Source organism: Rhododendron vialii, chromosome 7a (genome assembly GCF_030253575.1).
Source record: "Rhododendron vialii isolate Sample 1 chromosome 7a, ASM3025357v1".
In the NCBI taxonomy this organism is placed as follows: Eukaryota; Viridiplantae; Streptophyta; class Magnoliopsida; order Ericales; family Ericaceae; genus Rhododendron; species Rhododendron vialii.
Genome location: NC_080563.1, coordinates 7158932 through 7185213, shown reverse-complemented (window position 1 = coordinate 7185213; position 26282 = coordinate 7158932). Strand labels below are relative to the sequence as shown.

The 26282-nt window shown below is 38.3% G+C and overlaps 2 protein-coding genes, 1 long non-coding RNA gene and 1 pseudogene across 5 annotated transcripts in view; 1 reads left to right on the top strand and 3 right to left on the bottom strand.

The window, feature by feature from the left end:
* LOC131334688 (putative disease resistance RPP13-like protein 1) overlaps nucleotides 1–26282 on the bottom strand; it is a 76470-nt gene that overhangs the window by 15044 nt on the left and 35144 nt on the right. For 2 of the 3 annotated variants that reach the window (XM_058369867.1, XM_058369866.1), the window contains exon 2: nucleotides 5846–6101. The gene's annotated coding sequence lies outside the window, so the exon portion shown is untranslated. Of the gene's footprint in view, nucleotides 1–3953; nucleotides 4033–5845; nucleotides 6102–26282 lie in introns of those variants that run through there. The other variant, XM_058369865.1, reaches the window with a different exon arrangement.
* The window catches only part of LOC131332594 (protein transport protein SEC31 homolog B-like), a 105567-nt pseudogene that overhangs the window by 55029 nt on the left and 24256 nt on the right, over nucleotides 1–26282 (bottom strand).
* On the top strand, nucleotides 12790–18212 carry LOC131334699 (uncharacterized). Its single transcript, XR_009202243.1, has 5 exons — nucleotides 12790–13222; nucleotides 14716–14921; nucleotides 15999–16035; nucleotides 16170–16250; nucleotides 17625–18212. It is a non-coding gene; the product is annotated as an uncharacterized LOC131334699 (long non-coding RNA).
* Nucleotides 21306–25952, bottom strand: LOC131334696 (uncharacterized). The gene is made up of 3 exons (XM_058369877.1): nucleotides 25590–25952; nucleotides 24512–24618; nucleotides 21306–21944 (listed from the first exon to the last, which is right to left on the bottom strand). The coding sequence occupies exons 1-3, from the start codon at nucleotides 25847–25849 to the stop codon at nucleotides 21751–21753; spliced, it is 561 nt and encodes a 186-aa protein (XP_058225860.1). The 5' UTR covers nucleotides 25850–25952; the 3' UTR covers nucleotides 21306–21750.

Here is a 26282-nt window from a genome sequence, read left to right as displayed (position 1 = left end):
GGTTCTCTAGAAAACCAGTAACTAGACTATTTCAAACGGTTCTAAAAAATTGGGAACCAGAACTTAACCAAAATATGCATGGAACCTAACCAGAACCAAACCGCAAGACCGGTCCGATTTTAGTTCGGTTCCGATTCTATCCAATAAGCATCCAAACACTTATTCACAAAATATGAACTCATAAAATTAAAGAAATAAGAAGTTAATCTGCTGGAATAAGAAATGAAGGAAGAAAAATAAAAGCTTTCCCAACTAACAAATGAGATTTCATCTCTAAATAAATTAAGTTTAGAAAAAAAAGATTAACCTACCAAATTCAAATATATATTTAATTACACACACACATGTCTTCCTATATTTATCTTAGTTTTAAACGGTCCGGTTCGGTTCTAACCACGGTTCATTAATTGGGAACCGGTAACCGAACTAAAATTAACGGTTCTTATTTTTTTGGAACCATAACCTAACCATAGAACCGCAGAACCGGACCAAATAAGACGGTTTGGTCTGGATCGGACCGGTTTTACGGTTCGGACAGTTTTCTTGAACACCCCTAATAAAACCAAGGGAGAGTTGGGTGAGGAATCGATTCCTGGTCGGATTTCTTCTTCTTTTTGGAGGGGGTTTTTCAAGCTTTCACGATTCTTATCGAAGAGATCGACGAGGAACGTGGGAAAGCCGGTCTCGACCACCAGGGATGCCGCGCTTGTGGGGCGAGTGGATGTGGTCTGATAAGAGTTTGGAGATTCGGTTGCACTTGGCCGCCTTCTTCCCCAGAGGCATCTTGATCTATATCTTGTTGTTTCTTGTTAATTTTATCCCTCCCACTCAACACAAAAACCTAATTTAAATATCAAAAAGGCTTTCAATTGACCAAGGGTTGGTTTTTCTTTACAAATAGAGAAAACCCAGAAAATCTAATCTAATAAATATACGGAAACAAGAGGAAAAAGGGATTTCAAGGGTACAAGAATTGATCTATCTTCTTGTTTCTTGTTCAGTACAAGGATTGTGCTTTTCTTTGCAAATGGAGTAAACCCAGAAAGCTATGAAAATAAGAACAAAGAGGGTTTTCAAGGGTACAAGAATTGCTCCGAAATCCCTTGATTGTCTTGAATTCTTTGCAAAGAGAACACCCACAGAAATTACTTTAAGGGAAGGAGTCGACGGGATGCAGAGGACCGTGGTGGCAGTCTGGCAGAGAGGATTTTGTTGTTTGGGAGGATAGTGCTGGGGAAGATGATGGAGAAGGATATTGTGGTCATCTTACACCAAAATATACCTTTATTTAATTTTTCTTTTCAATCTCACTCTCAAAATAAGCGTGTGTTTTACACTTCCGTCAGTTTGGAAGGAGAATGTAAAGGTAGCAGTTTAGTCTGAAGCCATAGGAGGCGAAATGATCATTAATAAAACATAGGGCGGTCATCTGTCAAAGGGCCAAACTACAGAGTTAATCCGTACTTTGCCCTTTAAAACAGCATCAGATTGGAACCACAAGCCTCCGTAACCTACCTAAAAATGCGTGTTTTTGTACGTACACATAAAGGTATCAGAGACCTGGGAAAGCACCACAAGTGACCAATTTCAAACTCCAATTTTATGCTGAGTGGCATTTACCGTTCGAATTCATCTCACAGTTTGCCGAGTCTTGATCATTTATTTAGGGCGCCGTTATTCGCAGCCCTTTATTTTCTCCCGTAGCCCACTACATTTCGGTAAATGATTGTTAAAAATCATAAATAACATTTCGGTAAATTGCTGTTGAAAACAAGACTATACTTCGGTAACTACATGTTGAAAATATGTTCAACTTTCGGTAAACAACTGCCGAACATGCATTTTCGGTAAACATCTGTTGAAAAAAATATTATATTTCGGTAATTGGATGCTGAAAATATATCTCAATTTCGATAGCTAACTGTCGAGTATAATTGGAAATTTTTAACGGGCTATGGAAGTAAATAGAGGGCTGCGAATAGCAACGCCCTTTATTTAAGTGTTGCAAGCCAGAAATTGCACTCATCCCAGTCGCTAGTGTAAGTTGCACCTGTGCAAGGCAGGATAAATACAAGGATCAAAATGAAAGAAAAAGACATAATATGGGGAAAATGATTGTAAATTTGTAATTACTTTGATTTATGGCAAAGAAATTGAGGTAGGAGTGGTACCTGGATTTGAAGGGCACTGCCGAAATCACCGTTGTCCAATGAATGATAAAGCTGAACAGGATTTCCTGTGGCATTTTTACAGATTTCCCCAATGTTAAGCTTGGGGAACACGGCACCAATGTTATCCATGATTTCCCGCTTCTTAGCTGGATTTGCTCGTGAACTTCCCAGTGCTTCTGATGTCTCATTAAAAGGCCGCGTGAAGGTCATAATGACATGTCTTTGCTGGGCTGAAGCACATTATTCACAAATGAGCAACACACATTAGATGGGGTAGTAATAGTATCTTTCTGGCATATTTTTCATTTTCTCAAAAATATGAAGATTTGAAACCACACTTTCTTAAAGATTATCCTTTTATCATTACATAGTTTTAGCACTTATCCCTATCTGGTTCCATTCATAGGTCTTGAAAAAGTACACATCAACATGTTTGAAAATGTATCATTCACAAAATGAAGGATTGAAACCTTTAGACCCCGTTTGTTTAAGGGTTTTGGATATTGGCTTCTAATCATTACCTTATTTCTCTCCAATCATTACCCTCATTTTTCTCTCTATTCCTCTCCAATCATTACCTTTATTTCCAATCATTACTCTATTTCTCTCTACACTCATTACCTATAAATCCAAATCCAAATCCAAAGTCCTGAGTGTAACTAAAACAATCATGAAATGTAAAACAAAAGAAAAAGAAACACCGTTACCAGGTCTATTTGAAGTATCAACTGTCTGTACAGTAGGTGGGGTGCTGCAGGAGTTCTGGTGGGTTGAACTTGTGCTGGCTGAGTAGGGCTGGAGGGCCGTGTTGGACCCATGCCAGGTCTTTGGACTCCTGCACTAGTAACCCGGCATAAATCCCCTAGAACTGGACCTACTTGAGAAGGATTAGGGCCAAGTGAACCACCACCAGAAGGTCCTGTTTGACACTTGGGGTTACCGGTTCCTGAAAAGATAATTAAAGAGTAAATTTCAGTATGCCGCAATGCAACATTGAAATAGTTGACTAAAGTCTACTTAAATTTAATCTCAGAAAAACAAACATACAGATACAACCGATAACCCACCGTGGGCTACTGGTATTGCTCCACATTGAGGGGTTGGACAGACGAACGTCGAACGGTTTTATTGTAGTCTGAGTGGTTATCGGCGGAGTAGCAAAGTTCATCTGATATAAAATGTGTCAACATCTCCATAGAATCGGAGTTTGCAGCATAATTTTCTTTATAGTAACTGAAAGTTGGGAAGAACATCAAAATAACTTTATTGAAGACACAGAAAATATTTAAGTGCAACTGAGGATCAACAAGTTCATGCTATTACCATCGCAAACGCCAAACGTTCTGGCTAACATTTATAAGAGTTGTATATGCTTCAAAGTTGAGAATTGTAATTCTGGCCAGGAGATCTTTCTTTTAGTACGAGCATTTATGTACTTCCCCGTGGAATTAACACCAATTATGTAAATACCTGTTGAACTTGAGGAGCTTGGGATGGAAGAAACATTTGAGACTGTGGTGCTGGCTGATAAGGGGCAGCAGCAGCACCATAACGTCCCATGTGCAGAGCTCAATGACTGTGGGTAATTTTCCCCATTAGGATTTGTTGGAACGGCTTGTTGCTGTTGCGATGGTACTGTTTCCTACGGAATAAAGAAGGGATAAAATATTTAAAGAGTGAAAATATAACTACAAGCAAAGTAGCACAATTCTAGAGTTAGAGAGTTCCTGAAACATAACCATATTAGTAGTTCCGTACATCAAAATGAAAAAGATTATGCACCTGGTAACAATGGCGAAGGATGCATGTCCTGCTTGTGATTGAAAGTTATCAAAAGCCAGAGACTTGGGTACTTCGTTCTCTGCCATAACAGTGACACAAAATTATCAGCTGGAACAGATGTTGCAGTCCAGCAACGTTGCCTTACTTGGGAGAAATTGTAGAAGAGCTTATTTTACTTTGAATATTAACATAGAAAACTCGAAAGAAACTATCCATCAAACACCCTATTTTATAAAACTAAAAAGCTTCAGGTGGCATCATCAACAACCATCTTCTTATCACGTAAGAAAGTACCAAATACAAACCTAGAAGTGAAAGTAGGAATCTGCAGTAAAAAAGAATAGGAAGATAATAACACAATAAGCTGCTACAACCCATATGTTATTGCAAAGAGGTCAAACACAGCCAGGCTCAGTTGGATATCCTTGTAAGAACCTGAAACTTCCTTTTAAGGCCCAATTTCCCCAGCATCCTCCCATGTTCTTTCTTCATGTCTTATATAAACAAGACCATAATCATGATCCATCTAATCGAAGTACAATTGCAATAGGTCAAACACATCCAGGCGCAGCTGGATATATAGCCAAAACTTCCTTTTGAGGCCCAATTTCACCAGTATTCTCCATTGTTCTTGCATCATGTCCTCTATGCATAAGCTGTAACTAAGATCTATAATCTAACCAAGCATCAAAGTTCAAGATTAAATCCTAAATCTCAACTCGAAACTCTTCAGTGCCCATAATAAAAACTTTAAGAAGATGTAGTAGTTCAGGAATATCAGAATCAGGAATAAACAAAGCATATCTATCTCTCTCCTTTACCCCCTTTCTTACTGGGACTTGTTCAAGAGGTGGATCAATCTCAAATTAATTGAAGTTTGTTGAAGAATGTCTTTATTTGCGTTATTTTTTTCCTAACTCTATTTATTTTATTTGGGGTATTCTTGTAATTCCCTTCCTATCTTGATATAAATATATTGTGGAGTGTAGACGCTAGTTAATGCTTCTACCTCTTGCGTTCTTTCCTCTCTCTTCCTCCTTCCATTCTTTTCTACAAACCCTAACTTCATAATATATCATTCAACTTGGTATCAGAGCAAGTGTCTCGTTCTTGTTTCGGACAATTGATCGTCAAGCTGGGCATGTTCGACATCTATGCTCCAGCCTGAGGGGGAGTGTTGAAGAATGTCTTTATTTGCGTTATTTATTTCCCAACTCTATTTATTTTATTTAGGGTATTCTTGTAATTCCCTTCCTATCTTGATATAAATATATTGTGGAGTGTAGATGCTAGTTAATGCTTCTACCTCTTACGTTCTTTTCTCTATCTTCCTCCTTCCATTCTTTTCTACAAACCCTAACTTCATACTATATCGTTCAACTAAGTTTAAAGTTCACAATCATACAAAACTATGATAAACAGTAAAGCTTCATATTCCTACACATGCATAAACATCTATTAATTCTAGGAGACGTGCGTCTCTTCTAAGAAATGATTGTGAATTGCCTATATTCTGACATTCGATCACAGAATCTGTCTGCATTATATTTTAAGGATCACAAGTTAGTCCTCACAGTACAAACCAAAAAAAGCTACGTGCGTGCCTCTTTCTTATTAGGAATCCTAATTCTCTTTCTCGTCTATAAAGCGGATTATGAGAGGATCTTAACATGTCCCTTCAAAACAAGTACCAAATGTAGAACACTGACATCCAAATAGGAGTTGCAATATAATTGCTGCAGAAAAACTAAAATAAAAAAGGAGTAGGCCCATTACACTTTTAACGCCAGCTCATAGAAATTAGATTGATAAAAGCAGAAATCCAAGGAAAATGTCGTTGAATTTGTGATGAGATAAAGAGATAAAGACAGAAGCACCTCAGACTTATATACCTAACTTCATTTCCTCCCTGTCACACACTGGAAAGTGGTTTGATCACAATCATGTAATGCCAAAGTGATATGAGCGCTTCCCTCCACAAAGTCATAATCCAAACACGGCCTAAATGAACGCCCATCGCTTCATACAATTATGGCCACCCAAGATCTGCCTGCTTTTAGAAGCCATGTTGTAAGCTTATATCAAATAACAGCCACATGATTGAGATTTTGTGATTTTGAAAGAGCTTATGCTGAGTAGAACACTAACCTAGAAAAAATTAACCACTGAATTAGAGAAATATGTAGTAGGTTAGATGCTCATCATGCTCTACAGAAGGACCAAGTAGTTTATAATAGAAAGTAATGCAACAAAATCAAGAGGAAGGCAAAATGCAAGTGAAAAATGCTAACATCTTTGGCTAAACCACTCAAGGGAAGGGTCCAAAATATTCTGAACTATGTTACTCAATCAGACCTTTAGGTTTCTTCACAGAAATTTCAGACCAAGTGGAATGCACCACCATGGGACCAATTGAAAGGCGATTCTAAGTTGATTTATACTATTAAGAAACATTTTATACATATTTTGAAAAAAAAATCCTTGTCAATATTCCCATCACTATTTAGAAAACTAAAATTTCCAAGCTAGAAAAGAATACAATGCGCACATACTGAAGAAAGATGATATCAAACCTGCATAGCTGTACATGCCTCTAGCTGTTTGTTATCAGTCAGCTAACTTCCAAACTCAGGAAATTGAAAACCAAGTAAGAACGTTGGAAAGTTGTGGTCTTCGCCTAATCCGAAGTTTAAAAAAAAAATACAATAAAATAAGCGACCAAGTCCAATTACATCTGTGGTTGTTATTTTCATTTTTTTGTAGTAGTAGCAGTCGTAGAGCAATTTGGGGTTGTGTCAATAACCTATACTGCTCAATCAGATCACCTTTTTGGGTATGCAAAAAAATAAAGAAATAGCTAAAAAAAATTATGAGGAAAAGAAACGAACATGGAAGCCCCTACAGAAGTGGATGAGAAATAATAGTGGCTAGCTGGAGAATTAATAACAGAAGAATGAGAAGATGAATGGAATGAAATAATGACAGGTGGAATTTTTCTTGGAAGTATTCGATATGGAATGAAATACCTGAGTTGGAAGCTTTGGTTTTCCCTGGCCACATAATCGTTGATAGAATTATTCACTGATTACTTCACCATCGATAGTTATAAGAGGGATGTGAGCAATCTTATGCCAGTCCTCTCCTTCCTCCCTGCGACAACGACCCTTCAGCAACGGACAGCTATAAATACTCAGCTCTGAGAGGGAAGTGGGAAGCCTCTCTTCTGGCAAGGATTGGAGCTGAGGGCAATCGGAAATCCCCATGCATTTGAGAGAGACAAGAGGTTGAAGGCCCCTTTCGTTGAGTGACTTGAGATTCCGCAGATCATCGATGCAGAGATCTGTAAGAGCGGAGGGCAGCAGCCCCTCCTCAGGGAACGACTCCAACACATCTTCAGATTCACCCCTCAGTGAAAAGCTTGTGAGAGAGGGTAGTGCTTGCAAACCCCAATCTCTGCGGCCACCAACAAGTTTCTTGCAATTCTCGATACGAAGATGACCTAATTCGGAGGGCAAACCCCCTTCCGGAAAAGACTCAATTTCTGGACAATTATATAAAATTAATGTCTGAAGGGATGGGAGGAGGGTGTGCATTTGTTCTGGCAGAGCCTTCAGTTTCTCGCAATTCCAGATACAAAGATAATCTAATTTGGAGGGCAGACCCCCTTCTGGAAAAGACTCAATTTCTGGACAATCATATAAAGATAACCTCTTAAGGGATGGGAGGGCGTGCATATGTTCTGGCAGAGCCTTCAGTTTCACGCAACCCTGGACCCATAATCGAAAGAGATTTGGTGCAGGTAATCCACTGCCAGGAAAAGATATATTTTTGCAACCCTCGAGGATAAGGGTCTCAAAATTTGTACAATTCAATATTTCTAGAGATCGAAGCTCTGGGAATAAACCTAGTGGGATGGATTTGAGACTCTCACACCCATACAAGTCCAACCGTTCAAGGAACATACTACAGTGGCTCATCTCGTCAGATAGCGGGACACATAGACTTGAATTCTCTACCGTCAGCTCCTCCAGATTTGTTAGCTTTACCAGCTCGCTTGCAAATTCCTTCAAGCTTTCAAAGCCTGAAATCTCTAGTTTTTCAACAGAAGATATACTTTGCCACTCCAACTGTACCCCTTGGCATTCCTTCAACACTAGCCTGCGTATGCAAGTAGTCATTGAAAGTGAAGCCACAAGCTCCGGGCAATCCACTATCTTAAGTCTCACCAGAGAAGCCACATTCGTTGGTAAGTGTCCGATGAGCTTGGGACACTCGATAACCTGAAGCTTTTGAAGTTGAGAGAACTCTCCAACATCTAATATACACCAATCCATCCACCCCGACATTTCCACAAAACGTAGAGTCTCGAGAGATTGAAACGGTTTGCTTAAATAACCACTCTCTCCATAAAAGTCACGGCCCACGCTCGTTATACCCGGCATCCTTGCAATGGTAAGCTCTTTCAAATAGGGCATTTGACCAAGTGGGGGCAAGAAAAAGCAATTCTCGCAATTATCCAAACATATCGACACCATATTGCAAAACGATTGATCTCCTAACCAAGTAGGAAATCTTGTGCCTCCATAGTTTTTAATCTCAAGCCGCTTCAAATTTGTATGAGGCTCTAGCTTTTCAAGTACATCTCTTGCATTCTGTGAATCCTCTGTAGTGCTATCCCATTCTAATGCTAGCTTTTCAAGTTGCTTTTTCTCACTCATCTTTGCTTCCAATACATCGTGGCCGCTCTTTACATGTTGCAATCCTGAGATGGAGATTGTTCCTCGAAGGCAATGAAACTCTCCCAACTCATTAATACTTGTGCACTTTCCTACTACAAAAACAGTTAACTGTTGGAGATCTTTCAATCTACTCATATTCATTGGCATCTCTTTTAAATTGGTAAACCTTAAATCAAGATGACGCAATGAAATCAGTTTTATAAGATCTGCCGGTAATGTTGTAAGAAGATCACATTTAAATAACAACAATGTTTCTAGATTATACAGTGTACAAACTGATTTTGGCAACTCCTTGATTTGAGTGAGAGAAAGATCCAAAAAACGAAGATGAATCAAATCACCAATTGAATGAGGCAATTCCTTAATCCTATATTGTGACAGCGACAACAGTCGTAATCGTATCAATCTTGGCAAAATCTCATCCACAACCTTTTTGCTCAAACACTTGGCGCCACCATATTTATGCTGTAATGGTAGGAAAGTTCTTAAACACTTAGCCTCACTTATTTCCTTGAACTTCTCAAAGCTACTTGATCTACTTTGATAAAATGAGAAATAACGCACCTTTTCAGCAATACCGTGTACGTTGCCATCCTCTAGCCTATAACAGAAATCTCCCATCACATATTGAGCTAAATCATGAACAAGATCATGCATGGAATAAAAGGAATCATTATATTTTGATCTCTGAAAAAATGACCTTGAAAGCAATTCGCGGAAGCATTTATAACCTTCTTCTTCCATCGTCTTATTATTCTTGGGCTTCTCCAAAAAACCTTCTGCTATCCAAATTGAGACTAATTCCTCCACGTTGAATTCATAGTCCTTAGAAATTATGGAACAATAAGCAAAACATCTTTTTAAATGCGAGGGGAGATAATGATAGCTCAATCTTAATGCTGGAAGGATATTGCTCTTCTCCTCTGATAACTCCCATATGGCACTTTCCAGTATGTTGTTCCAATACTTAAGATCTTGTTGGGAGCGCAAAAGGCCACCTAGCGTTTTTACAGCTAAAGGCAAACCATTACATTTTCTCACTATCTCCTTACCAATCCTTTCAAGGTTAGGATATGCATTGCAATCTCCCTTCTCAAATGCATGTTTGGAAAACAATTTCCAACAATCTTCCTCTTGTAATTTCTTCAAACCATGAATAGGAACTGTTTGCATGATAGTTGCAACGGTCTCATTGCGCGTTGTAACGATAATCTTACTCCCGTGTGCTCCAAATTTGAAAGGAGTCATCAAGGCTATCCAATTGTCATAGTTCTCGTTCCAAACATCATCCAAGACAATAAGAAACTTTTTCCCACTCAATGATTCCTTCAACTTGACCGCAAGCAAGTTTGGGTCCTTCGTATAAAAAGCCCTCTCAGTGACTGCCTCAACAATTGCTAGTGTGACCCTTGAAACATCAAATACGTCAGAGACACATACCCATGCTTTCTTAACAAAGTGCCCATACAATCTGTCATCGTTGTACAAAAGTTGAGCAAGGGTGGTCTTGCCCACCCCACCCATCCCAACAATTGGAATCACATCTACCTTATCACTACTTTCTCCATCAGACAGCAACAATTTCATTATCTCTTCTTTGTCATTCTCCCGTCCATAAACACAGGATTCATCCACCAAAGAAGTTGTTGGCAACCTGGTTTGGGACCAGTTCCGTCCAGCAACTTCTCTCAAACCAAGTACGTCTTTTTCTTTCGAAAAATCTTCTAACGAATCAATCATCTTCTCTAACTTGGACTCTATCTCATCGTCAAATAATTTAGTGAAGGACGAGATCAGAGATTGTACCTGGTTTGAGCCGCTTTGGTACTCAGCTTCCACCTTGCACCGCAAAGCCTCAGTAGCAATCTCATCCACCAAGTCTTCGGCGTCGTAAACGGCACCTTTCAGCTCGTCGAGCCATTCTTTCACAGCTCGATCAGTGATCTGCTTGTCCTCTGCATCATTGAGCACCTTATTAAGTCCAAGCAACTTCAGCTTCAGCTTCTTGAGGAGACTTTCGTCAAGCTTTCGACCCCTGAAGAAGTTGATGAACTCCTTGGAAGCCAAACGGTCAAACAGCACGTCAAGAGTGGAAGTGAGAAATGCTACTCCAACCAAGGTCGATGTAGCCATGTTTTCTTGTTGTTTGCAGGTACTAGAGAGATCACAAGAGGGTGGGGGAAACAAAGAGAGTGCAGGAAACCAAGATTGGAAGCCTCTGCAACCTTTTGAGGGTTAGCGGAGTTTACGGAATTAAAAGTAATTTTTATTAATGGATTGAATTGCGTGCATTGGCATGTGCGTGAGAGCGGAGTTTATGGAATAAACGTATTCTTTTTTTGTTTTTTTGAGGCAAACACTGGCATACTGCTTAAAAGAAAGGGGAACTTACAGTTCAACAAAACAATGGAGCAAGCGATAGAGAAAATTGCGGAATTGCGAAAACTACGAATATCTCGGAAGTAATTGATACTCGTAATTCGGATAATAGTATGAATATTGTTAGAACTGTGACTCATATGTTAAGGATGGAGATATATTAAAGAATTCTAGAAATAGGCCAGTTGCCTGAACAGAGCGGAGTGAGGGCAACTGGCCCATCACCGATGATCCAGTGGAGTGGATTGGGACAAAGGCCCGTGGGTTGGGGGTGCGGAGGGTGTAGCCCCTTGCGGTAAGGTATTAGGATTAGAATAGAGTTGGTATAAATACTTTATATTGTAAACTCTGTTTCATACTGTGATAATAAGAACAACAACCGCTCTTTCGCTCCCATAGATGTACCTGATTTTGGAACCACATATATTCTGTGTGTTGATTACTTTACTATTTAATACTTGCATAACGTGTGTGTTTCGGTCCTACACATATTTTTGTTGTGTGCATGATACTCATTTTATGTGTATGTTGCCCACATTTCTTTGGTTCATTAATTACGCATTTGTGGTGTGAGATACACTTTCTTTTTTTTTTTTTGGGGTAAAGTAAAGGATAGGGGTCTACAATAAATTCCAAAATAATTACACATTTTGTGGTGTTAGTTACCCTTTTTTTTAATAGTAGTTGCCCTTTTTTTGATAACCAAAATTTTTATGACCAAATTTTTTTGGGGGTGCACCAAGGCTTCTCCTTTTATATACCCTATATATACTTTCCATTGGCAGTACGAATCGCTGGAAAAATGGTTTTATTTGAAGCAATGGGATTTAGTATTAATGGACGTGAACTTTGGAAATCCTAGATGTGAACAAAATGACCAAGTCCAAAAATTGGTTAATGTTATAGAGAAAAAAAAAATCAATTGATGAAATGGTATATATTGGAAAGAAAATCAAGTTTTCTTTTGCAAGACAGAACTATAACTAGCAAGGTGGTTGATGTGGGAATCAAATAATACTAATACCATATCTTCCGATTGACCAAAAACAAAAATTAAAACCATACCCCATGTGCTCCACATAAGATAAGACCGATAGGAAACCCAATTAAGCTCTCTAAACAAGAATCAAATATAAAATTACCACACCCATGTGCAATAGAGAGAATGCAACATGCTGTAGGTTGTGCACTCACCCAGTTAAAATGAGAAGGCTCTTTTGCACCTACCTACCCAGTTGAAAATAGGGAAGGCTCATGTGCACATTTATTCAAGTACGTATGTACCTACCCCGGTTTTAAAGGAAAGGCTCTAGCTGTGCACATATGTAATCAGGGAAGGCAAACAATCGAAAAGCCAGTCATAATCAGTAGGGGATCCGAGGTGCAATAGTGCATCCTCGTGTAGTGCGTTGTGTAGGGCATTAAAACGACATCGTTCTGGTGCCAAATGGAGCCAAAACAGAGAACCTCAAACTATGCCTTTTTGAGCCACGGAATCTGTAGTGCATACCCGTGTAGGGCGGCAAAACTACGTTGTTTTGACCGGGCAAAGGACACCGCATCAACCCTCAAAACTACGTGGTTATAATCCATCCTCCTAAATAATAAAGACCGGATTGGGGGATGGCATTTTTTGTCCAATTTTTCCAATAATGTCCTCCGAAGTTTCAGGCCAGAGGCTTTTGGGTGTCTAAAATCGTAATTTCGCACGGGCCTGGGGTAGTGGGCTAGCTGGCATGATCTGAGTGCCCTACGGGATGCGTGAAGTATCTCGCCCGTTCCTTTTACTGTCTTCTCTGGCAACTTCCCCCAGAGTTCAGACCTTTCCATCCAGCTCCACTGGTTTATTTTCCCCTTGGTTTTCTTTCTCTCTCATCCCCTCTGTGCTTTCAACTTGGAAGAGCAAAGACCGTCAACGCTTTGATCGCCGATATTTCATGGGTAATCTCTCTCGACCTCTTGACCTCCTGTTCAAAGTGTTTTTAGGGTTATCTCGATTTCGATTTTGTTTTTTCTCACCTCTATGTTTCCCTCTGTCTCATGGAGGCGCCGGCGTCGAAGTCACTCATCGGCTGCAACAGGTAGGTTTTACCCGTGCAACTCCAAGATCGCACTTTTCCTGCTCCAAAATCTGTCGCCGCCATAGATCTGGTACTCTCTCTCTCTCTCTCTCTCTCTCTCTCTCTCTCTCTCTCTCTCTCTCTCTCTCTCTCTCTCTCTCCATGGCAGGTGTTAAGAACACCAAATAATATACCTACGAGTTCTTGATTCTGGGTCTCTCGATTAATCTGGTAAAGAATGCCCAATAACTTTCATGGAGTTTCTCAGATTTTTTTTTTTGTTGAGATGTGGGTTTCTTGATGTAAATGATGCCCAATAATTAATTAATGAGGCTTGAGTCTTGTAGCACCTATAGCAGAAGAGTACCGGATCCGGATTTGTTTGAACAAACTTTTCTCTGATTTATAAATTGTCATGTTACTTGTTGGACGATAAGATTTGCACCCAGGGTTGGAATATTAAAAATTTGAGTATAGTGTGGTGAACAACACTTGCAGCCCTCATTTCTTTGTCTTCTCTCTTTGTTGTTACTTTCCTTCTCTGTTCAACAACATATTGAGGATTCTGTTCATAGGGCTAACTGATTGAGTTAAAAACTTTTGCTTTTCTTTTTCGTTAGTAGGGAATATCATTGATTCGATGAGTACAAATGGATGGCCCATGACCCCATTGTTCATTATATATATTCATCATATCCATATTACTGCAGAAAAGTATCCCAAATCGTCTCAACTAAAAGATCTAAAATTGACTCCCAATCTGAGCTTCAAGTGCTTCTACTCTCTCCCTCAGATAAAATACTATAGACAAAGAGGAGCTATGTTCTTAACTTTGCCTTTTTCATTGTACAAACTTCCCATCCTATGCAACTAGCCATCATCTTAGGCCTGTAATTTTCTAAAATCCAACTTGTTGAGTGAATGAGTCTGTGTAATTCATGGCATTTGGCCCAAGGTATTCTTACTCTCTCATCAAATTGTTGTATGGCCCGAAATGGATTGATGGAGAACCATCAAGTGTACATGTCCTCCAATATTACTGCCTTTATGTCATTGTTTTGGCTATGAATTTAAATTATTTACATAGTTTTGTCTAATTATTATTCATGCCTGCATACAATATATATGCCTACATATAAATTATTTTAACTTTATATATATACGAAGGCACCATGTACCCTATGGGACACGATTAGCAATTAACACCCCACTCTTGGGTTGGCTAATCCCATCAGTTGGGGGGATTGGGCATCACATGGGATTCCTAATCCATGGGATGAAATCGCTCTATGTATGGTTTTTGGTTCGCAGATCACTTTGGTAATTCTATCCCATGGTCCAATCCTGCTATCAAACAGGTCCTAAAAGTAGGTTTCACGGAATTTAGTTCTCGGCATTTGTTTTAAACCCCGTTTATTGGACTCTCTTTCAATCAGACAGGCTTTGATGTATCCTAATTTCGTTTACTTCTTAAGAAATATTGGACTTTATTTCCTTATTGTCTTCCTTTATTTTAGTGTTTGTTTTTAGAATAGAACTAGCGCTCTTCCTTTATAAAAGGTTCTTTTTCGCTGACTTGTGCAGTTCATTGAAGGAAATGTTGAGAAGGATTTAGATCCTACACCCATAACCCAAATCCGTTTCAGTCTATGTTCACGATTCCTGGTGGGTTTTCCTATTTCCAGTGGGTTTATTGATTTCTATTTGGTCGAGTTCCGAGACTGCCCTGCTTCTGGGCTTCATTCGGATGGCCACCCGGTCGATCGGATATGCCCCTGGGCTTCATCAAGGTTCGATTTCCAGCCCCACCGATTGACACCTACTATAGCATCAATTTTTGCCTACCCATTAGCCTTTAAATCAGATCTTTATATAGCTTAATAAAACCTCAAATCATGCCATCTATAGATACAGTTTTATTGTGGGTGTATCTCCAAACTTGAAGGGATAAAGTTAGATTTTGAGTTACTTATAAAAAAAAATAAGAATAATCGGTTTTCAGTTTGGTATAAGATGTGTAGAATGAGTTTGCAAGGGAGTGAAGAGAATGGAGGTGGTTGTTCTCAAATTCTTCTAATACAGCTGAGACTACCCTAAAGCTTCATTCATTCGGATCACCGCCAGTCGACCGGATATGCGTATATATTCGGATGTGCATATATATGTGTGTATGTATGGGTTTTGTATTTTTTTTGTTTGGTTTTGTATTTCTATTTTGTTTATTGATCTGATATTGATTGATGTGAACAAGAGAAATCATACAAAGTGAACTTAGGTCTGATGCGTCACGCGGCAAGATAGAATCGGTTTCCGACAGCCAACTCAGCCAAGAGGCTTGATGGTGAACCGGTGGTTTGTAATCTGTCACACCGGTTAAGAGAGTTAGAGACGAGGAGTAGGACTGTAGGAAGACGTCACTTTGAGAGCTCTTTATGAAACCAATTTGTTGAAAGTAAAAATCAAAAAGTAGGCTTGCTGACACTTCTTGGCTACCAATTTTTTTTCCCTTAACCTCTTTCTCTAACTACAGCTCTACTTCTTTCTATCTCAGATATGGGAATTCTACTCCATGGTCAAGTTTCGTTGGCGTAAGATCTCTAATTTTTCCTTTTTATTCAGCTTTTTGAATTTCTAGAGTTCTCATAAATCTGATTCATTTGGGGGCTATATACATGGCACTCCTACTATTTAGGCTTTCCTATTTGTATAAAGCGATTTGAAATATACCAAGATTAAATATAAAGCTAATGTTGCCAAGGTTGGAGCATTTTGGTTGGAGCTTGGCAGGATAAGGAGTGGGGAGGGTTTGGAATTGGGGGAATTGGGGGCTTATCACCTCGTAATGCTTTGGTGTTTGTCTCCTGCAGGTTTCAAGGAACATCAAAAGAGCCATGCCATGTGAAGGTTAGAAAATACCTACTGTAATTGATTGGTTGTTCCTTGTATCAATGTTGCTTTCTTTGTTTTGGAAGAGAAGTACTACTTGGCTACCGTACATAATTGCTTAAGATGACCTTATTTGGCAATATTTATTGCAGCAGAAAGATGGACTCGATATTAGAGCACATGTGGAATACGCGACGAATTTAGGAAATATTTTTCCCAAGGGCTAATATAAGGTATTACTTCTGATTTGGCCAAAAAGAAAAAAAACTTCACTTTAGAATTGCTGCCTAGCAAATAAACATTTATGTCATTGCAATTGTAGTCCATCCATGCGTGAGCAGATTAGTTGGATTATTGTATGCTATGTTGTTTGTCATGTTCTACTTCACTCCACCCCTTTCATTTACATGTTGAGTATTTCATATTTGAGAATAGGCCTGATGGGAGAAAAAATTAGATAATTTTTGGTGATAGGGCTCTGTTGGATGGTACAAATGCTCGGCATAATCATAGTCCTAGAGAGCTCCTTTAGTACTAACTCATTTAGAGCTCGCCATAGGAGTGTTAGTAAGGATAATTGCACGATAGTGCAGAATTGAACTTGCTTACAAGTTTGAGTATGTGAGTACAATTGCTGCTTACGTTGAAATTATTACCATTGTGCAAGGCATTAGTCCTCGATTGAAATCGTTTTTTTTTTTTTAATAACTTAAACATGGTGGTTTAAGGCAGGAAGGCAAGAAATGCATACAGGAAAAAGAGTTGACCATCTGCTCTCATACTTGTAGAAGTAGCAAACAACCAATAGTCATTTCATTTTATTCACTTCTCTTTTTCTTGTTCAGTATTTTTGCTATTTCCTGGTATCCCCTCTATAGAATGGATGGTGATTGTAGTTGTATGAGTTGATTTTACAGCGATTTAGTAGAATGAAGAAAATTCTGACCAACCATCTCAAATTGGCCGTGGAAGACTTTTTCACAGACTGAATGCTGTTGGCATCATTACTTTTGAATTAGGATATTTTCGATCTACATAATTTTTGGCTTCCTAAAATCTTCAACTTAAAAAGGTTGATATTGTGATTGTGAAGGACTACAACCTTGGAATGACTATCTAGGGGGAGTTTTTTCTTTTTCTTTTTCTTTTTCTTTTTCTTTTTCTTTTTCCTAGCCCATCTTCCCTTGATTACGTCATTGCTTGTACTATTTGTAAGAAATTGGTAGATAATTAGATGTATGTTGATGTGTGTTGAATGAATCTGTTTTTTGTTTTAAATATGAGGACTTTAGGAGTCAATTGTTAATATTTTGGCTTCCAGTATTCTAGAGCACAAGAAAATATCATTTTGTATCGAATTGCATAAGGTCAACTACCATGCTGCACATACTACTTTATACATGGGTCAAAAGAATTAATTTAGGTATCTGAGCTCAATGATGATGTTGTTGATGTCAATAGTCAAGGGTGTTCAGCTATCTAATCTCAGTTATCATGTAACACATACGATTGTGATGTAGTTTTAGAGTTTATACTTAAGTAATAGATGTTGTGGTGGTTGTTCAGCAATATTGAATGTTGCTTTTGAGATTTTTTAATTACTTCAGGATCAACTGAATGCAAGGAATGAAGACCTATTCTCTGGGTGCATGTGCATAACCTTGAGCTAAAATTGCAGAAATGGTAAGTTTAGAGGAGACGATTGACATGTTTATTTCACTTTTGGCTATGATGTTATTTTCATATATTGTTAGCTGCGAAAAGGCATAGAGTGCAGTTTGAATGCAGTTTGTAGTGCAATTTGATGAAGAGAATAAATTCTTTACACCGCCGGTGTAAACATTTGTTTCCTCCAAATCTGTTGCATTGCGACACGTGTCAAAATAGTGCTCTCAATTAATAAAACATTTGATGAATGCAGTTTTCAGTGGACTTTCAATGCTGTTTTAGTGCACATTGCAATGGAAGTACAGCTGTTGCTGTGTGTGTGGGTGTCCAAACTGCAATTTTATTGGAGATTTGAGGCTGTTTTAGTGCAGTTTTTTTTGTGTAATTTTACTGCAATATCTGTGGCAATGATGATTGTCTGTGCTCACAAATGGGCTACTTCCACTTTTGAACTATACTTCTGTGTGTATTGAGGTTGACAGCTATGTGCAATGCTGGACACAGTTTTTTCCCCTCCCAAAAAGAGGTCCCTTTTTTTGTCAAATCGGTCCCGAGAATGGACCCTTACTCAAGAATAGATAGAAGCATTGATTTTGAAAGATGGGTGTATTGGAAATCCTATGACGGTCAGTTAAGGAATGGTACTAAGTTAGAGATAAATTAAAAGACATATCTAGCCTATATCAGAACTTGTTTCCTTCAACGGGCATGCATTCGTGCTGGGCACGAAGGTGCACCTAGTAACCCTTAAAAAACTAGAGAAAGGAACCAGTAGGGCACTACAAATCATAGTTCTGAATACCGTTTCGGACAGGGTACCGGTTTTCCTACTGGTACGGTACGTACCGGTACCGGTCAGGTACCGGGTACCGTTTCGGATTTACCGCAACTACAATATATATAATAATTATATGTAATTATAATTCAAAAAAATCCCCCATATCATACAATTCATCATGAAATATATCTACTAGAGATTCTCTAGTCCCACATTGCTTAGTTACAAAACTCTTTTCCACTTTAAATAACTTTGCACACTAGTGAACTTGTGAATGAGAATCCAATAAGAGGTCTCGCGCGCTCGGGAAAATATGCCGTGGCAGAAGGCAATTTGGAAAAACTGATTCGGAAACCAATTAACCGGGTGCGCGTCACGGGTTATTTGTGCGCAGGGGGGTGCAAATCCGGGATCTAAGCCTCGCGCACGTACTATGGTTAAGCCCGTGTTTTGCTGAAATTTTTAAAAACGTTTTTTTATTTTTTTGGGCCTGAAACGTTTTTTTTTTTTTTGTTTTTTTGGGACCAGAAAAAGTTAAAAAAAAAAAACTCTGCAAAATTTCGGCCGGAAAGGCCGGTATCGGGATACCGGCCGGTATTTCCCGAAAAGTCCGGTACCGGCCGGTATTGAGACCGGAACGAAATTGGGGGGTTAGGGTACCGGTTTTCCTTCAAAACGGTACGTACCGGCCGGTACGGAACGGTATCCATTACTATGCTACAAATAACAATAAACAATCATCTCTTGTAACACTTAAAACTTTCCCATTTGTAAGGCAACGGAAACTTTTAAATTAGTATAGTCTTGTGTGGTTGACTAGTGATTAACTAACTCTATTTGTAACACTTAACTCTATTTTTTACAATTGTGATTAATGAACTAGCTAGCTAGGTTAAAGCAAGATGGCCGGCTAGATGTTTTTAAATCTTAAAATGAATACTCTAGTTAAAATTTCTACAAGCTGAAACTTTCATTAATGTGGTCACTATATCTACATCTTCGTGTTTTTTTTCTTCTCTTTTTTCCTTTGTATCTAAATTATATCTAAAGATAAAAGTTTATATCTAATGATAAAAGTAGGGATAAAATCAGTTCAGTTGGTTTTTGACCATTTTTATCACTGAACCGAATCAATCAATTTGTGAATCTTTAAAACTGTCACTGACTGGTCGGTGAGAAAAAATTCGGTTCGGTGGCTCTCGAACCGGCTCGATTCGGTCTGTTCATGGCTTGCGGCTTTTGGATTTTTGAATATGATTCTCAACACGTCTATGTTTCTAACGTACACTTCAAAGCTTGAATCAACACAGATTTGAAAGAAAAAATAGAGTGGGTGTTTAAGTATTTGAGGGTTGGTGTAGTGTCTCTTTGTGGCTCAAAATGGCCTAGGTTTGAAGGCCTTTGTGTTTTGGCTCCATTTGGCACAAAAATGACGCTGTTTTGATGTCCTACACGGCGCACTACACGGGGATATGCACATATTACATCACCCCAGATTCGGGTAGAACTCGTGTATGACACTTAGTGTTCTAAAATGCGCTCGGTGCAAGTCAGGCTGCGACCCACTGCAAAGCGCCTAGGCGGCCGCCAAGAGATTCTATGTTTTTTTTAAAAAAATTTATTCAATGAATTTCTTGTGGAATTAATGATGTGATAAAATAAGTTTTGGCAATTAATATCTCTCCAAACTCGGTGTTTACATCAATATAATTCACAATTTGATTGTCCTAAAAAAATGTCTCCACCTAGCTGCCTTGGAGGCCGCCAAGATCCGCCTAATCTTTCTGACCGCCTAATGAACCGCCAAGGGATATAATACCGCCTAATGTACCACCCCTCACGTCCTTTATTACTTAACTCGAAGCAATGGTATTTTTTTTTTAGTAATAAAGGACGTGAATTTGGCAATCCTTAGATTTTAACAAAGTGACCAAAAGTCCAGACACAATGGTTCGTTTTATAGAAGAAAAAAAAATCAATAGGTTAAATGGAATTATATATGGAAATGAAAATCAAGTTTTCTGATGCAAGACACCATTGGTTTACATGCGGGAACCTAACAAGGATTAAGTATTAGTAATACCATGTCATGTGTAAACAGTTAAAGACGAATACACAAACCAATGAGGCACTCTGAACAAGATTCAAATATTAATTCCTTACCCATGTGCACGCTGTTTAGAAGGTCGGACAAATATAAAACCGAAGAGATCCGGGTCAATTGGTGGTTTCTTTGAAAGAAAAAGTAACATGTTGGAGCAAATACTAAAACAAAGAGATCCGGGTCAATTGGTGGTTTCATTAAAACAAAAATTAACATGTTGGAGCAAATATTCAAACAAAGAGATCCGGGTTCGGAGAGAGATTGACGAAAGTTCACTTATAGTATAAAGAAAAATGTTTACGGTGATACTTACCCTAGTTTAAAAGGGAAGGCTCTTAAGTGTATAGATACAAGGAAATCATACGGAATATTAGATAATTGTGAGATTCCACATCTGCTAGATACTTAAAAGGTTAAGTAGTAGTAACCTCAAGAAAAAAACATGGAACATTAAGTGGTATATAAGGTATTGCCCACCAGTTACTATTAACCAAAAAAGATTAACATGGTAAAAGAAATGCTCCGATTGATGTGGTTCTTGTTTCTATACGTAGTTCATGTGTATCTCATCTGCAAATAGATCATGATTATCTTCTTTCTCTTTCATTCAACACTAGGAAAAAGAAACTTCACAAAATGGGGAAACAAAAAACAAAACAAAACACCTGGTACAAGAACTACAAAATCCCCGTGTCAAACACCTTCATATCCATACTTCTGCTTGTGGCCACTAGGTTGTTAGACATTAGAAAACTTGGCTAGTATACATATACAAAAACATAGGTCCGTTATATTGTACAACGGAATACGAAATGTTACAGTTTTACAAGATTACATCATCCGTGGTTCAGATTATTATAAAATTACTAATCGACATAGCAAAGAAGATTACAAATATTGTTACAACACTATGAATGGATCTCAGATCTTTAGGATCTGAGAGAGAAAAGATAAGAACGGATAGAGATATAAATACCGTATTTGTAGTGAAAGAACCAATTATTCTTTTGTCTTTTGTTGAGTTCAAAAACCGAGAAGAGAATGAAATGATATTTATTGGAAATACAAGTTTTACTTAGTATGCCTAAAATAATGAGCAAGTATGTTTGAATTTAATTTTCTTTCCCCTGGCGAATCCAAGATCACAAATAGCACAAAGGAAAAGAAAATGAATATGATAGAATCACCAAGGATCCAATTGCCATTGAATTTCTAAGTGATTGCAATTGATCGAACTTTTGACCCTATTTAGAGCTGCTTGCCTATGTTGCAGTAGCAAAAGTGATCCATTGTAAAGTTGTTTCTCTGTCTCATCAATTTTCTTTTTCCGGGGCAGCTTCCTTGAAAAGATCTTCCATTTTGATTCAAATGCACATGCTACAAATAGAGATGATGGAAAATAAATAAGCAGCCTCATCCAAGAAAACAATAACAAATGGAGAAGTATATAAAGTAAAAAACTCAAGCAACAACATGAATAAGTGAATTCAACAAGAAAGAAAATAAGGAATATATGCAAAATACAAATATTTCCACACCTATCTTACAAACGGAGCGTGTAATGAACTATAGCATCTGGGACCTACTTGAATGGGATGTAACGGACACTAAAATAAACATTTTTAATTAATATAGTATTTTTCAAATAAACACGCAAACAGTATCATACGTTAATTGAAATAGGTCATAAACAAGCAGCTGACAAGATATATCTGGCATGCAATAGTTGATAACCAAAAGTATGTCACTGACTCTTCGACTAGAACTCTGAGAACAGAAATTATGTAAACTACTAGATTTCTCAAGTAACTTGACCACAAACACATTAATTTGTTCCGAAGAAAAATAAAAGAATTTGGTTGTACCTACACCACTGTACGAATCATCATGACTGGTAAAGGGCACAAGAATTATAAGTGTTACTACATGCTAAATCAACTCTTAGAACTATTAGCTAAAGATATCCGGCTGTCAATGAATTTCTCACTCACAAGTGGCCATCAATGATTAGTTTGTTGGGAGTAGCTAAAATGTTTTATAAAAGTATTCATGGCAGCAAGCCTGTTTCATGCTTAGAGTCAGTGGCAGGTTAAAAAATTTAGCTTAGAGGGGCCACTTGGTAAAAATATCCTAATTGAAAAACCCAAAAGCAAATGATCAATAGTCCTAGTCAGAAAAGAAACTCCAAGAATAAATAGATTCAATGTACAAAATGTGCAAAAAAAAAAAAAAAAAAACAATGCTTAATAAAAATAAAAATGCATCATATGAATGAAAAGAAACAAAAATTTGCTTTGGTGTGTTTTCAGTTCATAGGAGGGCCAGTTCGATAATCTTAAAGTACTTGGGGCACTAATTTAGCTTCTCAAGGGGGTAAATGAAAGATAATACAAATAGCAGGGTCTTATAGGGGCTATATGTAGTTCAGGGGGACAGGGGACCCCTTTGGTCCCTTCTAAAATCCGCCACTGCTTAGAGCCTTATCTTCTACCAATCCCAGATTTAAAAAGGAGGGTTGTGCGTTAGGTAATGGACAGCCAACACGTAAATGATCTTGGTAGATCCTTATGACATGAATCTAATGAATCTAATGGATTCTGTAAGATTTATTGGCAATTTCCGGATTCCAACAAACCATTGAGTCTGTATTGGTCCTTTATTCATTTGAGTTTGAAGGTGGTTTTTATTCTGTCAAGCCTAGATACTCCAACTCATTTCTATCTTCTTTTTTATTAGGGTTGTGCGTTAGGAACATTCTTTCTCTCTCTTGTCCATCTTTTCTTCCTCATCCCAATGTTCCTGACTCAGTTATTTGGACTGGTTCTCCTTCATCCAAGTATCAAGCCTCTCTCTCATGCTTGGAATGCGTTTAGGACCCACTGTCCTGTTGTACCCTGGCAATAGGTTGTTTGGTTCTGAAAAAATATTCCCAGGCATAGTTTTATTCTATGGATGGCTGTTAGAGGAAGCTTAAGAACCAAGGATAAACTTCACAAATGGGGGTCATTGCTAGCTCTACTTGTTCTTATGTGATCAATTTCCTGAAACTGTGGAACACCTCCTCTTTGATTGTTCCTTCTCCAGTCAAGTGTGTGCTGCCATTGCTGATCTCTGCTGCATTCCTCTGGGTCCTGCCCTTTTGATCTCGGAAGATTGCCTTGTTCTGCTCTAATTTTAAAGGGAAGGGTTTCCTAATCTTCTAAGGAGGCTTGCTTTTGCTGCAGCAGTTTATTTTGATTGGCAAGAGAGGATTAGTAGAGTTTTTGGAGGCATTCAAATGCCTCCTTCAGCTGTAATTGGGCAGGTCAGATTTGAAGTAAGGGTCAAAGCATCCCACAGCAGGACTATCAAGCCTACTTCTTTAGCCTCTCAGCTTTGCCAGAATTGGCACATTTCTCTCTAGGATCTTTCTACTTAATAGGCTTTAGTTTTTTCAGTTTTGCTTTCTTTCTCATGCTTTTGTACTTTGTACCTCTTGAGGATTCTCTCTTTGGTTTCTAATAATATGGATAACTAACACACACACACACAAAAAACATGTAAAAGAGGCATTAGATCCTTGTTACGTGAATATGAGGGAGAAGACATATTCATGTAGCCTACCCTAATTGATTGAGACGAGGCTCGGTTTTTGTTTGGTTTGGTTTATCCATGGCAGCAACCAAGTCAAACAAGCTAAAATATAGCTATGTTTGAAAGACCCGGTAAAGTTCATAATCATTTCGCATTACAACATCGTGAAACTAGATGGTTCTGGCTTCAGTAGGTCAAACGCCACCCAAAACGGTGGAATGCTTTGGGGGAAGGCAAACATATATAGCTGTTTGATTATTCCAAGTATTGTGTAAGAAATTGTTGCAGAACAAGTGCATATGTGCTAAAACAAATTTGTCTACTGTTAAAGTAGTCTCGTGATCTTCTACAGCTTTAGGCTAGTTAAATACCTTCACTTCGGTCCATAAATCCTTGAATAATGCATGCACAAACCCATGGCCTTCCAATACGGGAAGCTTTTGCACCACCTTTCAGTTCACTGTTATGTTGTCTCAGGCTATTAAAGAACAACAATCTTTTAGAAAATTGCTTCTATATCACCTCACATATACGTCGGGATTAAAATTGTTGTAATCTTGCAACAAAAAGACTGAATGCAATTAACTCGTGCAAACAAGAAGGACAACCCAATTTAAAAACACAAAATGTCATATTGGTATATCCGCATAGGGAAACAGGACCAAGGCAGTATTTTCAATTTCTCCAGCTTTAAGGTGCCCCTAAGTCGAAGGAATTTATCACCCTTTTCAGTTTCCACACATTAGACGAACCTCAACTAGTGGTTTTCTTACTGTACTATAGATTAAAGATTCTCCGAAACAAGTATAACACAAATCACAAAGCTATGATACCTTCGGTTTTACTTGAGCATCTCCACACCTACTCAAATCGTGACTCAAACTCAAATATGAGTAAAAATCACCCTAAACTCTCTTCCACTCCTTACCCAAACCTATATCAAATTTAAATTTGGTTAGACTCAAATTTTTTAAGGCAAATTTCACACCTTTACATTGACAATATTGCCATTAATGAAGTTTTAACTCAAATTTGTGCATATTTGTGCTTGGGTTTGAATTTACCCATTGGAAAACAAAATACCAAGTGAAGCTTTCTCATATTTTTACTCAAATTTGAGGAGATGCTCTAAGAGTCTGAATCGGAAATACATTCACAAACCAAAAGCTCTATTTTAATTTTTTTTCGATTTTTCTAACTTCTGCTTTGTTATAATTCATCAATCATTTAACAAATATTCAGTTACAGAAAACTTCCACATGGCCACATTCCTACTGGCTAACATCAACATAAAACAAAGCAGAATTCAAAATTAACGTCATGGACAAGCCGTAGTAATCATAACAATAATATTAAGGGCCCTAATATTAATCTGACTAATTGCAACAAAACAATCGGCGATTCTTAAATGAGAGAGAGAGAGAGAGAGAGAGAGAGAGAGAGTAGTACCGGCGAGAGAAATTGGTGGTGACGCCAACATATGTTTTGATTGGGGTATTGGTGGAGAGAATGAGGTATACCAACCATGAATGCTTCAATGAAGACGAAGATGATGGTGACGGGGAATAACTAGGTCGTAGAGGTGAGGAGGGAGAAATTTTTGATGGTTTATTAGGGTTAGGGCTACTACCAAGATGATGATGATGATGATGATGAATAATATGATGGGGTTTCACATATGGGAATGCTTTTGATAGTAGTCTCGTCATTCCCTCCCTTTGTGCGGATTGGTTTTCAGTTGGAGTTTCAGACACAGAGAGAAAACAGGTTTTAATTTGGTAGAGGAGGAGGCGGACGACGTTTTAAGACTATGATGCAGGGGAAAGCTACAATCAAGGCGTGTTTGGAAGTCATCATCAGGAGAAATTTTTTTAGTGCCGAGCGAGTGCCACGTGGTGTTCGCTCGGTGCATTCGGACTGTCTATATTCGATTTTGGACGGCTCGGATTTGAAAAGAAAAAAATAAGAGAGAAAGACGAGAGGTGAGAGGAGAGAAAATATTTTAATCTGAGCCGTCCAAAAGTACATCGAACGGCTCGAGAATGCCGAACGGGCACGGAATATATCTGCTCGGCACTGAAAAATTTCCCCATCATCAGAGACACTACTATGGCCAAGTTTGCCATATCCGGGGATGCTCCT

Excerpts from the sequence above, each read along its gene's own strand:
- LOC131334696 (XM_058369877.1), bottom strand. The coding sequence starts at position 25,849 with ATGACGAGACTACTATCAAAAGCATTCCCATATGTGAAACCCCATCAT. Across the intron at positions 24,619-25,589 it reads ACCACCAATTTCTCTCGCCG|CCTGAGACAACATAACAGTG; the intron begins GTACTACTCTCT and ends GTTCTTTAATAG. Across the intron at positions 21,945-24,511 it reads ATTTATGGACCGAAGTGAAG|CATGTGCATTTGAATCAAAA; the intron begins GTATTTAACTAG and ends CTCTATTTGTAG.